Raw genomic sequence first — 13,324 nt, forward strand, 5'->3', positions numbered from 1 at the left:
CCAGAGGGGACCCGAAGGCGCTGATGGCCCAGGCCGCCGTTAGTCACTGGGGCGCGGTTGTTCGGCCACCGGGCCGCCAGGGCCGTGGCGTCCTTGGGTCGCCTTTGGAGCTCCGGTTCCGGGCTAAGGGGCAGCGGGGATGTGGGGGGACACGAGGAGGGGCGGGGCGGCCGGCACAGCGGGGGTGGGGGTGGGGCCGGGCGGCGGCGTCGGGGTCCGGGCCACCGGGCTGCGCGGCTGCGGGGCCGGGACGGGGGCCGCGCCGCCCGGAGACGCGCGACCCGCGGGAGTGTGACGGGACGGGGCGGGGCGGGACGGGGCGGGGCGGGGCGGGCGCGCCTCACCTAGCCGCTTCCTGGGCGCGCTCGCTGCCCTCTCCGCCCCGCCCCTGCGCCCTCGCAATAAGAGGCGCGGGCGCGGCGGGAGCCGGCCAGCCGCCGCCAGCCCGCAGGTCGCCTTCGCGCAGGGGGGCCGAGGCGGGCGCCGTCGGGGCGCGGCGGGGCCATGGGGCTCTGGCCGTGGCTGACGGGGGCTCTGCTGCTGCTGCTGCTGCTGGTGCAGCTGAGCCGCTCGGCCCGGTTCTACGCCAAGGTCTCCCTGTACTGCGCGCTCTGCGTGTTGGGGTCCACCCTGGCCGCGGTCATCTGCCTGCTGCGGCACGGCGGCCGGACGGTGGAGAACTTGAGGCAAGGGGGCCGGGGGCTCGGGGGCCGGGGAGGGGGGCTCGGGGACAGCCCCGGGTGGGGCGGAGCGCCGGCCGCCTCCCGCTTCCGCTTCCCTAACTTTCTTCTCTCCTGTCCCTCCTTCCTGCCCCGCCCGCGCCTCTCGGGGCTCCCGGGCGGGCGCGCGGGGGCGCGGGGGGCCCCGCGTCACAATGTCGCCGCGCCCGGGAGCCCTCCCCCGCGGCCTCCCCCCCCCCCCCCCCCCCGCCCCGCGCCCGGGGGTGGCCGCCTCGGAGGTCTGGGTCTCCCGCGCCGCCGCGTCCTTCCGGCCCGGGACGCGCGGGACGCGCCGGGGGACGCCGCGGGACGCCGGGGGGCGGCGGGGGGCCGAGAGGCTCCGGGCGCGGAACGACGCCGGGCCCGCTGGGAGCGGCGCGCTCCTGCTTCACCCGCGGGCTGCGGGGCCGACCCCGGGGTGGGCTTCGCCCGAGCGCCCTGGAGTCTGGGGCGCCCCTGTCCCCTCCGCACCTCCTCCTGCCTCCGCCCCCTGAACGCACCTGTGCTCCGACACCTCCCCTCCGTTCCCTTCTTCTAAGGTACGAGGCTCCCTGGTGGGAAGGAAGGGTGGTTTGGGCCCCGGGGTCCAGCCTCAAGCCTGGGGAAGGAAGGGAGTGGCGCCTGGAACTTTTCTCTGGACAACTCTGGGAGCCGGGCGGTGCGGTGCTGTGGGCTGGCGGGCGTGGGGTGGGGAGGGGAGGTCAGGTGGGGGCCTCTCCGGGCCAGAGGCTAAGGGGGGGCAAGGCTGCCTGAGCAGGGGCGTCCTCCTGCCCTGTGGGATCCCAGGCGCGGCTTTTGCTACCATTTCTGTCTGTGGCTTTTGCAAGAGCCTCTTGGCTGTGACCTGCCGTGAGGATCTTTGGTCTCTGAGGTCCCTGCCCCCTGTGTGGTTACAGGGCAGTTGGTGAGGGTTGCTGGCTTGCTCCCACCTCTGTCCTTGTCCATCCAGGCTGCCGGGGCCGGCCCACACTTTGTGGGTCCTCAGGCCCTGTCTTTCGGGGGTGGTGGCTTCCCGTGGTACCCAGAGTAGGCGAGGACTGGGACTGGAGGGCGCTCAGTGGGTCTCTGGTCCCCCGCCCACCACCACCAGGGCCCAGACGGGCGTCCACAGGAGTGCAGACCCCAGGGACAGCCCGGGGGTGGCCCTTCCGGGCTGTCTTCCCTCGTGGGGAGGGAAGGGCAGGGCCTCCTTTGGGGGTGGGTCCCCAAAGCTGGGCCCCCACCACTCCAGGGCAGGGGTGCCGGAGGCTGCAAACGTCTCTGACCGCCCGGCCCCTTGCAGGGGCCTCCACTGGGCACAGGAGGAGAGGTGTGGGTTCAGGGACCCACAGGCCGGGGGGCTTCTTGGAGGTGGTGCTGCCTGGCAAGAGCCGGGCCAGGGGACGGCACCTCTGGTTCTGAGGCGGGGGGAGCCCCGGGCCGAGCTGTCCCGGGCCAGTGGGGGGGGGGGGGGGGCAGGCGGGAGAGCTGGGCCCAGAGCAGGTTTCCAGAAGCGACAGGAGGCGGGGAGGTGGCCCTCCCCTCCCCCCACCTTGTGTCATCAGGTGGCCTCTTTAGAAGCAGCTTTCTTGTCTTTTAAAAGGACTGACTCAGACTTCAAAGCTGCCTCCCAGGGGTCACATCAGAAGCCACCAGTCTCCTTTCTGACTTGGTGACTGGACCTGGCAGGCCGGCCACGCTAGGACTGGGCCTGCCCTCGGCCCCGCCCCCTCCGGCTTGGGTCTGATCTCCTTAGTCCCAGTGGCCTGAGATTCTGGCCCACTCGGGTGTCCTCCTCGGGACTGTAGAGGCTCTGTGCGGGGGGGGGGGGGGCGGGGGGGGGGGCGGGGGGGCACCCCAGGACACTGCCAGGTAATGGCAGGTGCTGTGTTCTCCCCAGGGAGAGACCACAGCCTCCTTCCCCTGGATCGTCAGGTCCCACAGGGGTGGGTCACAGGGATGTGAGTCCCTGGCGATAGTGGGGGCACTGGGGGGGCATGCTGTGAGCAGGAGTTCCCCGAAGGGGCGGGGTGGGGGAGTTGCCCCAGGACGGGACCCGGGAGGATGGAGTGGGGGTGCCAGAGGGACGGAGCGCACAGGCTCCCTGCCCCCTCGCCGCAGGCCCCCGTGGGGCTGGGACATGCCACGTCTTCACTCACCAGCTTGTCCTGGACCCCTGAGCACCCTGGGTGCCTGGCTGCTCTGCTCTCCAGCCCCGCCCTGACTTCTGGAAGAGGCCCCCTTGCCTGAGGCCACAGCCTCTGCTCCCGTCTCCCGTGGGCTGCTGTACCCCCACTGTGGGGATGGGCGTTATCCTGTGCCTCACTTAACTGCTGAGGAGTCCGGGGTGTGACCGAAACCCGCAGGTATAAGGCCTGCACAGTGCGGGGGGGGGGGGAGGGGGGGGCGGGGGAGGTGGCCGCCCAGGGTCCCAGAGTTAGACATGGCGGAACTGGGGTGCCGACCCGCTGGGAATGACTCCCAAGAGCGTGTTTTGTCTTTTCCCTCCGTGCCCACCCAGCGCTGCGGGGCTGGATGCCAGGCTCTGGGCGTTGGAGCCCTGGGGGGGGGGGGCGCGGGGGGGCAGCCCTGCTCTGCCAAGGAGCTCCCCAGGGAGCCTTTGCCTGTTAGACTCAAGTTCGCGGGGTGCGGGGAACAGCGATGGGAACAGAAGAGCTGAGGAGACCCCGGCCCGGCTGGGGGCTGAGACTAAGAACGCCTCCCAGGCCGATTGTGCCCTGTTGGCTGGGGTGGGTGGAGTTATTAGGTCGTCTTCCCCATCCTGGGAGGAGAGGCCCTTAATACACCCATTTGACAGAGAGAAAAATAAAGCTTTTCTGTGCCGCCCGTGTGAGAAGTAGGTTCCGCCACAGGATCAGGAGATCCTGGTAAGAGCCGCTTAACCAAGAGGCTTTACTCTTTTGTGCATCGAGGGAGACCAGAGCCGGGCCGCCCAGGTCCACGGAAAGCTTCCGGCCCCTCCGGCCCGTGGCTCCGCCGTTCTCGGGGTCCGGGATGCCGCTGCTGTGGCAGGGCCGCTGGGGGTTGGCCCACGTGCTTCTGCGTCCATCCGAACTGTCGGGACCCGGGTGGCAGAGCCCTTAGCTTCGAGGAGGCGGGGGTGGGGGCAGCGAGGCACGGTTTGTGCAGCCGATGCGTTGTTTCGGCCGGAGACCGGGGGCTTATCGCTGCCGGTCAGGGTTTGAACCCAGAACAGCCCAGCCTCTTAGCCAGCCACTCGGTGGTCCTGCAAGGGTGCACAGAGGGGGGCACGGTGCAGTCGGGAAGTCACGTGGCACGTGGGCACCGGCCGGGGGCCCTAGTGTGGCAGGGAGGTCTGCCTTTGTTTCGCTTGGGGTAGGACGGCCAGGGGCAGTGTCCTTCCCTGGATGTGCTGCTCGGAGCCCTGAGACCCTGCCTGGGGACTAAGAGCTTGCCGGCCCCCCTCCTTCCAGCCCCCTGGTGTGCACCCCATTCCCACACGGCCCCTCCTAACGCCTCTGGGCGTCCTGCTGCACAGGCTGGAAACCCCACCCCACCCGGCCCCTGTCCCCTCCTTGTGCTCTGACACGTCGCACACGTGGACAACATTCCTGCCCTGCCGGGTGGCCTCTCTGGAGCCTCCTGTCCCCTGAGCAGATCGATGGCTCCATGCTGCCTTCCTGGCAGGGCTGTCCCCCAGATGAACCCACCGAGACCTCGCTCTCGGGGCGGTGGGGGGCGGGGGGGGGGAGGCGACGGGCGCAAACCCAGAGGGGCCTGGCTGCGGGCTGGTGCACCTCCCCCCCACAAGTCCAGGGGCTGGGGGCAAAGGTCAGCAGGCGGCCTGGGGCTGGCCTTGAACTTCCTTCCAGCCACTGGAGCACAGTGGTGGCTGGCTGGGGGGGGGGGGGGAGGGTTCTCACTCTAATCCGCTTTGGATTCTTACCTGCCTGCAACACCACATTTCACTTTTCAGTTGCTCCCAGGGTCGCAGCCTCCTGGGCTCAAGGTCCACACCCTTCCCCTTTCACAGGCAGACGGGAATGCTTAGTGAGGTCAGGTGCATCGCCCAAGGGCATGGCCAGAGAAGGGAGCCAGGATCAGGATCTGCCTCACCTAGACCCCCTAGACTTGGGAAGACCCCACGTGTCCTCAGGCTAAGTGCAGAAGGTGACCTTGGCCATCGCCCAAGGGCATGGCCAGAGAAGGGAGCCAGGATCAGGATCTGCCTCACCTAGAGCTTGGGAAGGCCCCACGTGTCCTCAGGCTAAGTGCAGAAGGTCTGAGGAGCCTGGGCTCCCTGGGCCACTGGAAGGATCTGTGGCCTCCTAGTGCTCAGAGGTTCTAGGTGGTTCTGGGCTGGGTAGAGGGCTCCTGAGAAAGATCCAGGAAGGGCCAGGGCAGCCCATCTATCTGCTCGACGAACCGTCCTGCTCCCGGGGCCACGCGCCATGAGGTGGAAAGATGGCACCTGTCACCCACCTGGCAGTGGGCACCCACCAGGCCACCTGGCTCCCAAGAGGGCGGCCCCCCTACGCTCTGCGGCTGCCGGAAGGGTCCGATGGGGCTGGGCTCAGGACAATGGCGGCTGCTTTGGGCTGGCCGAGTGGGGACAGCGTCACTTCTGCCTGGGTGGTGTCTACAGAGCCTCAGGGAAGGGAGGGAGGCCTCACAGCAGCTTCTGGAATTCGGTCTCGCAATCCCGAGTCTTCACCCCCACCTCCGCTTGCCCTTTGCCTGGCATCTTCTGCTTGTTTTCGGAAAACCGGGTTAAGAGTGGGTCCCGGCCCACCTGGCGTCCCTGCGGTGTGACCTTGGGCAGCCGGCTTCACTGCTGAGCCTGGACTCCCTCCTCCGTGGGGTGGATGTCCCGGGCGTGCCCACCTCGCGGGGCTACTGTCTGAGCCGAACGTGAGGGTTCCGTGCGAGGCGTGGGGGAGGGGCGTGCCCACCTGCCACTGCTCTCCGGGGGTGGGGGGGGGAGCCCCGCTTTCTCTCCCTGGAGGCGCGCGGGGGGCACCCGGAAGCGTCCTCGTTTGCTTCCTTCACGTTGAGAAACTCTTAAAAACGTTCACCTCGCTCACCGCTTTTACGGAAGACCTTGGAGCGGCGTGACGTCAGGAGAGGGAGAGGTGGGGGCACGCTGTCTCCAGAGACTATGCTGTGTCCCCGGGGACGCACCGGTGCCTCCTCCAATCCCAGCGTGCACCTTGCTTTGGCAGCCTGCCCGGGTCACGGCAGCTGCCGAGTGTCGTGGTGCGTGCGTGTGTGTGTGTGTGTGTGTGTGTGCGCGCGTGTGCGCCCAGCACGCTGCCTGAGGTCCGCACACGGTATTCCCCGCAGTTCTGGAAAAACCAGTCCGCAGCCAATGCCTTCCAGTAGATACAAAAAGAAATCCTGACAGAAAAGGGAGAGAGGTCCTGGAGACAGGCAGACGCCGGGGACGGCCACATCTCAGTGGGGGTGTGTCGGTGCTACCGAGCTGGACGTTTAAGGATGACTAAGGTGATAAGTTTTATGTCATGTGTATTTTACCACCATTTTTAAAGAGAGGGAGAGAGAGAGACAAAGAAAGGGAGAAGGAAGCGGGCAAGTGGCTCCACCAGAGAGAACGCCGAGCACTTGCACGTGTGGCCCGAGACCCTGTGCGGCGGCGGGAGGCGCCCCGAGTGAGTGGGGGTCTCCCTGGCTGCCCTGTGCCCAGCGCCCCGCGAATCCACCTCTCCCTGGGGCGGGCGACACCTCGGACGGCTGCCGTTTTCTGATTCGGACCGCCCTGGAGGGGCGCAGGGCCGGCCTCAGGATCCGATCCCGGGAGAGGCACCTGATTTCCTGGTGGCAATTTCCCGTGGCCGGGCACTGCCGACCTGCCCTCCAGGCCTGGCTGTGCCGGCCGCCCGAGGGCTGATGCCGATTCCCCTCTAGATGTAGCCAGGGTTCTGGTTCCCATGTGCTTCGCTCTGACTGCTGGCGAAACGGAGGCTTTTGCCTGTTTACTGGCCATTTCCATCGTTCCTCTTTGCGAAGCACCGGCTCGTGACCCCTCCTGGTCCCCTCGGTCCTCACAGTGACCGAGAAGTGGTCTTTGCAGATGAGAAACTGGGGCCCGTGGAAGGCCAGCAGCCGGCTAGCGCAGCCCCGGAGCGGGAAGGGATGTGCGGGCAGGTGTGGCCTGAGCTGGCCGAGGCTGGCCGGTCCGGGGAGGGAGCTGGCCTAATCACCTCGCCCAGCAGCCCCACGTGAGCTGCTGCGCCTCCCTGGGGCTCAGTGTCCCCACCTGCAACACGGGGCAGCTGGGTGACACACAGCTTGCGGGCGCACGGCCAGCCCTGAAGCCTCAGCTCGCAGGGGGCCCCGGAGGAGCCGGACCCACAGACACAGGGAGTGGGAGGGAGCGGGGTGGGGGGAGGGTCCGTGTTCAGTGGGACAGAGTTGGGTCTGGAGGGTGAGGTGGTCCTGGGACGGTGGCACAACCGTGTGAGTGTGCGTGATGCCGCTGGGCTATGTGTGCTTAACAGCAGTTGAGACAGTACCTTTTAGGTCACGTGTGTTTTACGACAATTTAAAAAACTGGAGTCTGGCTTTGAGTCCAGCGCTGAGTCTCTGCTCTCCTGAGAGCCATCCCTGGGCCTGGGGTGGTTACTTCACCCTTCTGTATAAAGCGGGAAATCCTTCCCTTCCCATCAAGACCATTGACAGCCTCCGCTAACTCAGGGGCCGGAGGGCGCCCGAACCTTCGGGGAGAAGGAGACCCTTCTGGGTCAGGAACCCTTGGGTCCGTGGGGACACATCTTTAGTCGCCTGCCCCCCCCCCACCCCCACAGGGGATGGGAAAGACCCAGGGGCCCTGCAGGGGGTTGACATGACACTGAGCCTCACGCCTTGGGCTCCGTCACCCTGAGGACCCCTGATGGGTCCCTTCCGGGGTACGAGCAAAGCGTCCCAGGCCACTCTGCCTCCGTGTTCTCCAAGGCCCACCAGCACCTGCAGGCACATCCCCACAGACATACCCACTCACACCTGCCACATGCTGCTTGGAGGCGGCCCCTGAGGGTCCCTGATGCTCCAGAGCAGCTACCCGCGGGGGGTGGGGGCGGGTGGTGTCCCAGGCCCGTGTGCATCCTGGCTCCCTTCCTCTCTCGCCTGTGCCCTCGGGGAATTTTTAATGTTTATTTACCTGAGAGAGAGAGAAAGAGAGACAGAGAGAGACAGAGCGTGAGCAGGGGAGGGGCAGAGAGAGGGAGACACAGAATCTGAATTCGCCTCCAGGCTCTGAGCTGTTGGCACAGAGCCCGACGCGGGGCTCGAACCCACTTACCGCGAGATTGCGACCTGAGCCGAAGTTGGACGCTTAACCGACTGAGCCGCCCAGGCACCCCTATAATTATTATTTTTTAAATTTTATAAGTAATCTCTACACTCAACGTGGGGCTCAAACCCACAGCCCTGAGATCAAGAGGGGCACGTTCCACCGACTGAGCCAGCCAGGCGCCCCTCCACGTTGGGTTTTTAGTCGCTGACACAGCCAGGAACCAGACCCAGGCTGGCCCTGGGAGCTCTCAGCCTCCAGCCTCCTTCCAGCTGAGTCCCCCACTTGGCTGAGCAAGCAGGGGTGTCGGGGTGAGGGCGGGGTCCCACGGGCAGGTCCCTGGAAAGCAGATGTGGAAGTGGGCGCCCTCCCCTTTGCCAGAGGGCAAGCCGGGGCTCCGTCTGCTGTGGGGATCTCTGCTGTGTCTCTGTCTCCAGTCCGGCTGCGGGCCAGCGGGGCCCTGCTCACTGATGCTGTCTCTCTTTAGCATCATCAGTTGGATTGTCCGGACCTTCAAGTACGTATTCGGCCTTCGCTTTGACATAAAGGGCCGCCAGAAGCTGGAGGTGGACCACCCGTGTGTCATCATTTCTAACCACCAGAGCATCCTGGACATGATGGGTAAGGCGGGGCCGCGGAGGGGCTGGTGGGAGAGCCGGCCCTTCGCAGCTGCAGGCCCAGCCCGGGACCCTGCCCCGGTCTCTGTGGGGGAGATGCTTCAGGGAGGTAGAGCCCGGGCCCGGATGAGCCGGCGGGCGAGGGGATGCTGACCCGGGCCAGCGGGACCCGTGCCTCCCTGCAGCCACACAAAGCTGCATGTGCCTGACGCTGCGCATGGGGCGCGGACGGCTGGGAGTTCCGCTCCACTCCCTCCCTTTGCAGGCGGGAGGCAGGGGTGGCTAGTGGGAAGGCATGATCGGCCCAGGCCTGTTGGTGGTCAAGGCACGGGGCTGGCGCTCTCCTCCTTGGGAAAGATGGCTGCCAGGCTCTGAGCACGGCCTCCACCTGCCTGGTGTCCCATGGCCACCTGCAGGCCTTATGGAGGCCCTACCCAAGCGCTGCGTGCAGATTGCCAAGCGGGAGCTGCTCTTCACGGGGCCTGTGGGCCTGATCATGTACCTCGGGGGTGTCTTCTTCATCAACCGGCAGCGCTCCAGGACCGCCATGACCGTGATGGCCGACGTGGGCGAGCGCATGGTCAGGGAGAATGTGAGTGTGGGCGGGGTGGCCGCCGTGGACAAGTGCGTGGTGAGGGACAGAGTGAGTGTGGGCGTGATGGCCGCCGGGGACAAGTGCGTGGTCAGGGACAGAGTGAGTGTGGGCATGATGGCCACTGTGGGCAATCGCGTGGTCAGGGACAGAGTGAGTGTGGGCGTGATGGCCGCCGTGGACAAGTGCGTGGTGAGGGACAGAGTGAGTGTGGGCGTGATGGCCGCCGGGGACAAGTGTGTGGTCAGGGACAGAGTGAGTGTGGGCGTGATGGCCGCCATGGGCAATCGCGTGGTCAGGGACAGTGTGAACGTGGGGCTCGGGCCTGCTCGGCACTGCACAGGCTGCCACGTTGTCATGCAGAATGGCCCTCGGGAGCAGTGCCTACGCGTTAGCGGCGGTGGTCTCGGCCGAGGAGCGGGGCTCCTTTGGAGGGGACGGGCTGTGAGGTTCCGCTCCAGCTGCCCCTCTCTCCCCTGCAGCTCAAGGTGTGGGTCTACCCTGAGGGCACGAGGAACGACAACGGGGACCTGCTACCTTTCAAGAAGGGTGCCTTCTACCTGGCGATCCAGGCCCAGGTACGCCAGGGCAGCGCCCTCTCTGGGGAGGGGGGCCAGGAAGCGGGTCCCGGTCGGCTTCGGGCAGAAGGCGACTGCCTGGCCACCGCCCCTCGGCACCTGCTTCCTGACCCGTGATGGAGGGCATTTCTTCGGGCCTCTTCACCCACTGGGAGCACTAGGGCTGGTGGCTGATCGGATCCAGTGGGCAGTGGGACTCACGCTTGTCACCGGGGCGCCCGTGCCTGGAGCTCCAGCACCCCTGGGTTGGAGCTGGCCAGGCAAGGGGCCCCCGCAGGGAGGCTGGGGTCAGCGTAGAAGGCAGAGGCGGCGGGCCTCTTTGCTGAGCGCCCGGGAAGGCCGAGTGCTCGTTGGGTCCCGCAGAACCGCTGGCTGGAGTGGGGTTTCAGGGGCACCAGCGGGTCCAGAGGGGCAGGGCTGGGCAGAGCCGGAGGCGGGCCTGGAGAGAGCGAGCTGTGAGCTCTGCGCTGGGCCGTTGTGCTCTGCCCCAAGGCGCAGTTTGTCCGAGAGGGGCTTGGGGTGATGCCGGGAGAACTGGGGGCACATCCGTCGGCGGGGCAGGATCTCCTGGTGGGGAACGGGCGCCCTGTCCCACTCCCTGTCGGGGGGGGTGTTCGTGTAGGGGAAAGTCATCGTCTGGGGTCAGGGGAAGGGACTGTCCTCCTGCCCAGTTGGGGTCTGGGAGGGGGCTGGGCAGGGGTCTGCTCTCCTGATCCCCACCTGTGCCGGGTGGCCTCTGGCGCCCCCTGGTGTCTGGCCCCCGAGCACGGCTCGCAGGGGCTCCCAGCTCACACACCCGATGCGCTGGGTGCATGGGGCGGAGGGGCCTGGAGCCCGGCAGTGCCTCAGCAAGGCTCTCTCAAGCCCTGGACCTGCGGCCCCTCCAGCTGGGAGGTGGAAGGCACCCCTGCCACATGCCTGGGGCCGATGTCACTTCCCTGGGCTGGTGGCATGAGAGAGAGAGGTGGTGGGAGAGGGGACACTGAGGTGTGGCAGAGCTGGGGGGAGACGGCCTCAGCCAGGAGGTTGGGCATCTTCCCCTGTCCTCTCCCCTGGTTAGAGCTGCGCCGGGATGGGGGAGGGGTGGGCCCAAAGACCTCAGTAACCTCCTGCTAAACTGGACAGGACCCTGACCCCCCCCCCCTCCCCTGGGCCATCAGGACCGTAGGGGCACCGATGTGTATCATAAGGACATGTGCCAGCCCAGGAGGCTTCCTGGTGGAAAGGAATGCTTGAGTGAAGAAGATATGTGGGATGCGTTTACGGAACTCTGGGCCTCCCAGGGCATGAAAGGTGTCCCCGGCCCAGGGGTCAGTATGCAGAAGGGCCCTGAGGCAGGTCAGCACATCTGTCCTGCGGCCATCGCACTCCCAGGACCTCCTCAGGCCGAAGGCAAGCGGGTGGCCAGGCAGGGCTCCCCAGTGGCTCATTCTTGGGGCTCCGGGTGGGCAGGGGTGGGCTCCTGTGTGTCCTCAGGCACCGTGGCTTCCTGTCCACAGGTGCCTATCATCCCCGTGGTTTACTCCAGCTTCTCCTCCTTCTACAACTACAAGACGAAGTTCTTCACCTCAGGTAGCGGGCTCCCCCCCTCCACCGGTCCCCACACTCGGGCATAGCACCCTCGGCCGTAGGACACCCAGAACCCCAGTGGGATAGTTCCCGTCTCTGGGAGGTTCCTCTAGGCCAGACCCTGCCCCTCCGTGATCATGTGGTGAGTGGAGAAGGCAGGCGAGAATCTGGAATCCCAGCCACGAGCTGAGGTGGGCAGTAGTGGGCCCATTTCCCAGACGAGGACACGGAGGCTGGCAGAGGGTGGGGTAGGTGCCCGAGTTCACACACACAGGCCCAGGCTGGGCAGCGGCCTCCCAGGTACCCCTGCGCCCACCAGCCAGGGAACTCGGAGCCGCTACCCTTCCTTCCAGACCCTAAGTGTGGGCACCCGGTGCCTGGGTGGGAGGGTGGGGCCAAAGGTTGAAGGGCAGTGGGGGGAGGAGCCTTGCTGTGTCCCGCCCCCAGATGTGAGACTCCCGACCACCTAAACCATCACGGGGGATGAGAGCGCGATGGCGGGTGTGGGTGCCCGGGAGGGCGCAGAAGTGTTCAGCTTGGCAGGGCTGGTAGGGGCGCCTAGAGCCGTCAGACCCTGCAGAGCGCGTACTTTGGAGCTTTGGTTGTGTCACTTATTCTCCGTTAAAAACCAACCATCTGAGACCAGGGTGTCCAGGAAAGAACCCAGCCTGGTGGGGCCTTGGGAGGCTCCAGGGAAGGCCAGTGGGCGGCCGAGGAGCAGGAGGAAGGGGGTGCGGGCGGCGTGGGAGCCAAGAGAGGCTGCGACACGGGCGCCTGGACAGCAGGCGCTGGCGGGGGCCCCCAGGCCACTGATGCCCCCCCCCCCAACAGGAACGATCAGGGTGGAGGTGCTGGATGCCATCCCCACCAGTGGCCTCACTGTCGCTGATGTCCCCAAGCTTATGGATAGCTGCCACCAGGCCATGAGGACCACCTTCCTCCGCATCTCCAAGACACCCCAGGAGAACGGGGCCACCGCAGGGCCTGGTTCCCAGCCCGCCCAGTAGCCGAAGCGGGGCAGGACCTGGGGGCAGGCCGGGGCTGACCGGGGGCAGGGCCTGACTGGAGGATGGACCGAGGGACCTCCTCCCCTGCCCCAGCTGCTAAACGTCACTGTGTCCTGCTCCTACGTGGTTCTCCCAGCTTTGGTGTCGCCCCGGATGCAGGCCACTGCTTCCTGTCACGGGCCTCGGATCCAGGCCTCCGATGTCCCCCAGGAGAGTCAGCTGGACCCTCCTCAAGGAGCCCACCCTTGGGCCTCCCGGATCTGGGAGCAGGCCTGGGCCCAGACGGGCTGGCGGCCTCGGGGTGGATGGCCGGCGCCGAGACACTTTACCCTCCTGCCTGGGCCCGCGGGGTGCAGAAGCGGGGTGCAGGGCGGGCCCTCCGGGAGAAACGGGACTCTAGGTGGGGGCCAGACACCCGGTCCTGTGCAACCAGGGCCTCGGAGAGCCAGAAAGCAGAGGTCTTTGCTCCACTGGCCTCGGGGAGCAGGGCGGCCGCCCGGGCACCGCATTCCGTTGTTTTTTATAAAGGAACTCTCGGGAGTGCCTGGTGACTCGTGATCACTCAGGGGGCGGGCGGGACGCCACAGCCCTCGGCTCCCGTGCGCGTAGCGTGGGCGCCTCTGCCTCCCCGCTCCAGGGGCCAGGCCCACGATCATCCTGCATTGCTGTCTTCCGTGGGTGGGGGTGTCCACCTAACTGGGCTGTGGGGATCTGGGGAAGGAGGCTGAAGATCTGCTCTTTGCCCCCTGGGGGTAAAGCCAACTTGCCACCTAGAGGCTAGTTTCGCCTTCCCGGAAATCACCTGTTCCAGCCCCTGCCGCAGAGGGAGGACCGGGACCCTCTATAGGAGGCTGTACAGAGGGGCTGTGTGGCTGCAGCCCCCTGCCCTGCCCCACGGCTGCCACCTTTCCCTCCCCCCAGGCAGCAGGTGTCCCCTCCCCCCAGGCAGCTTCAGAACGCCCTCCACGATCC

The 13,324-nt window shown here is 66.9% G+C and overlaps 1 protein-coding gene across 4 annotated transcripts; it reads left to right on the plus strand.

The window, feature by feature from the left end:
* Positions 1–335: 335 nt before the first annotated feature.
* On the plus strand, positions 336–12,892 carry AGPAT2 (1-acylglycerol-3-phosphate O-acyltransferase 2). 4 transcript variants are annotated; one of them, XM_045467938.1, is made up of 8 exons: positions 732–1,062; positions 1,094–1,258; positions 8,477–8,610; positions 9,023–9,198; positions 9,681–9,776; positions 10,937–11,086; positions 11,276–11,348; positions 12,177–12,892. In XM_045467938.1, the coding sequence occupies exons 1-8, from the start codon at positions 875–877 to the stop codon at positions 12,350–12,352; spliced, it is 1,158 nt and encodes a 385-aa protein (XP_045323894.1). In that variant the 5' UTR covers positions 732–874; the 3' UTR covers positions 12,353–12,892. The 4 variants fall into 4 exon arrangements, with proteins under 4 accessions (XP_045323896.1, XP_045323897.1, XP_045323894.1 ...); XM_045467940.1 differs by lacking the exons at positions 732–1,062; positions 1,094–1,258 and adding an exon at positions 336–686; XM_045467939.1 differs by lacking the exon at positions 10,937–11,086 and having other exon boundaries at positions 738–1,062.
* Positions 12,893–13,324: the final 432 nt, after the last annotated feature.

This window comes from Leopardus geoffroyi, chromosome D4, assembly GCF_018350155.1.
Source record: "Leopardus geoffroyi isolate Oge1 chromosome D4, O.geoffroyi_Oge1_pat1.0, whole genome shotgun sequence".
Classification (NCBI taxonomy): Eukaryota; Metazoa; Chordata; class Mammalia; order Carnivora; family Felidae; genus Leopardus; species Leopardus geoffroyi.

What these genes read in the sequence shown, in the direction of transcription:
- AGPAT2 (XM_045467938.1), top strand. Translation starts at nt 875, where the DNA reads ATGTCGCCGCGCCCGGGAGCCCTCCCCCGCGGCCTCCCCCCCCCCCCC. An exon ending in CTCCGTTCCCTTCTTCTAAG is followed by an intron (nt 1,259 to 8,476) that starts GTACGAGGCTCC and finishes GTCTCTCTTTAG; the next exon opens with CATCATCAGTTGGATTGTCC. An exon ending in GACGAAGTTCTTCACCTCAG is followed by an intron (nt 11,349 to 12,176) that starts GTAGCGGGCTCC and finishes CCCCCCCAACAG; the next exon opens with GAACGATCAGGGTGGAGGTG.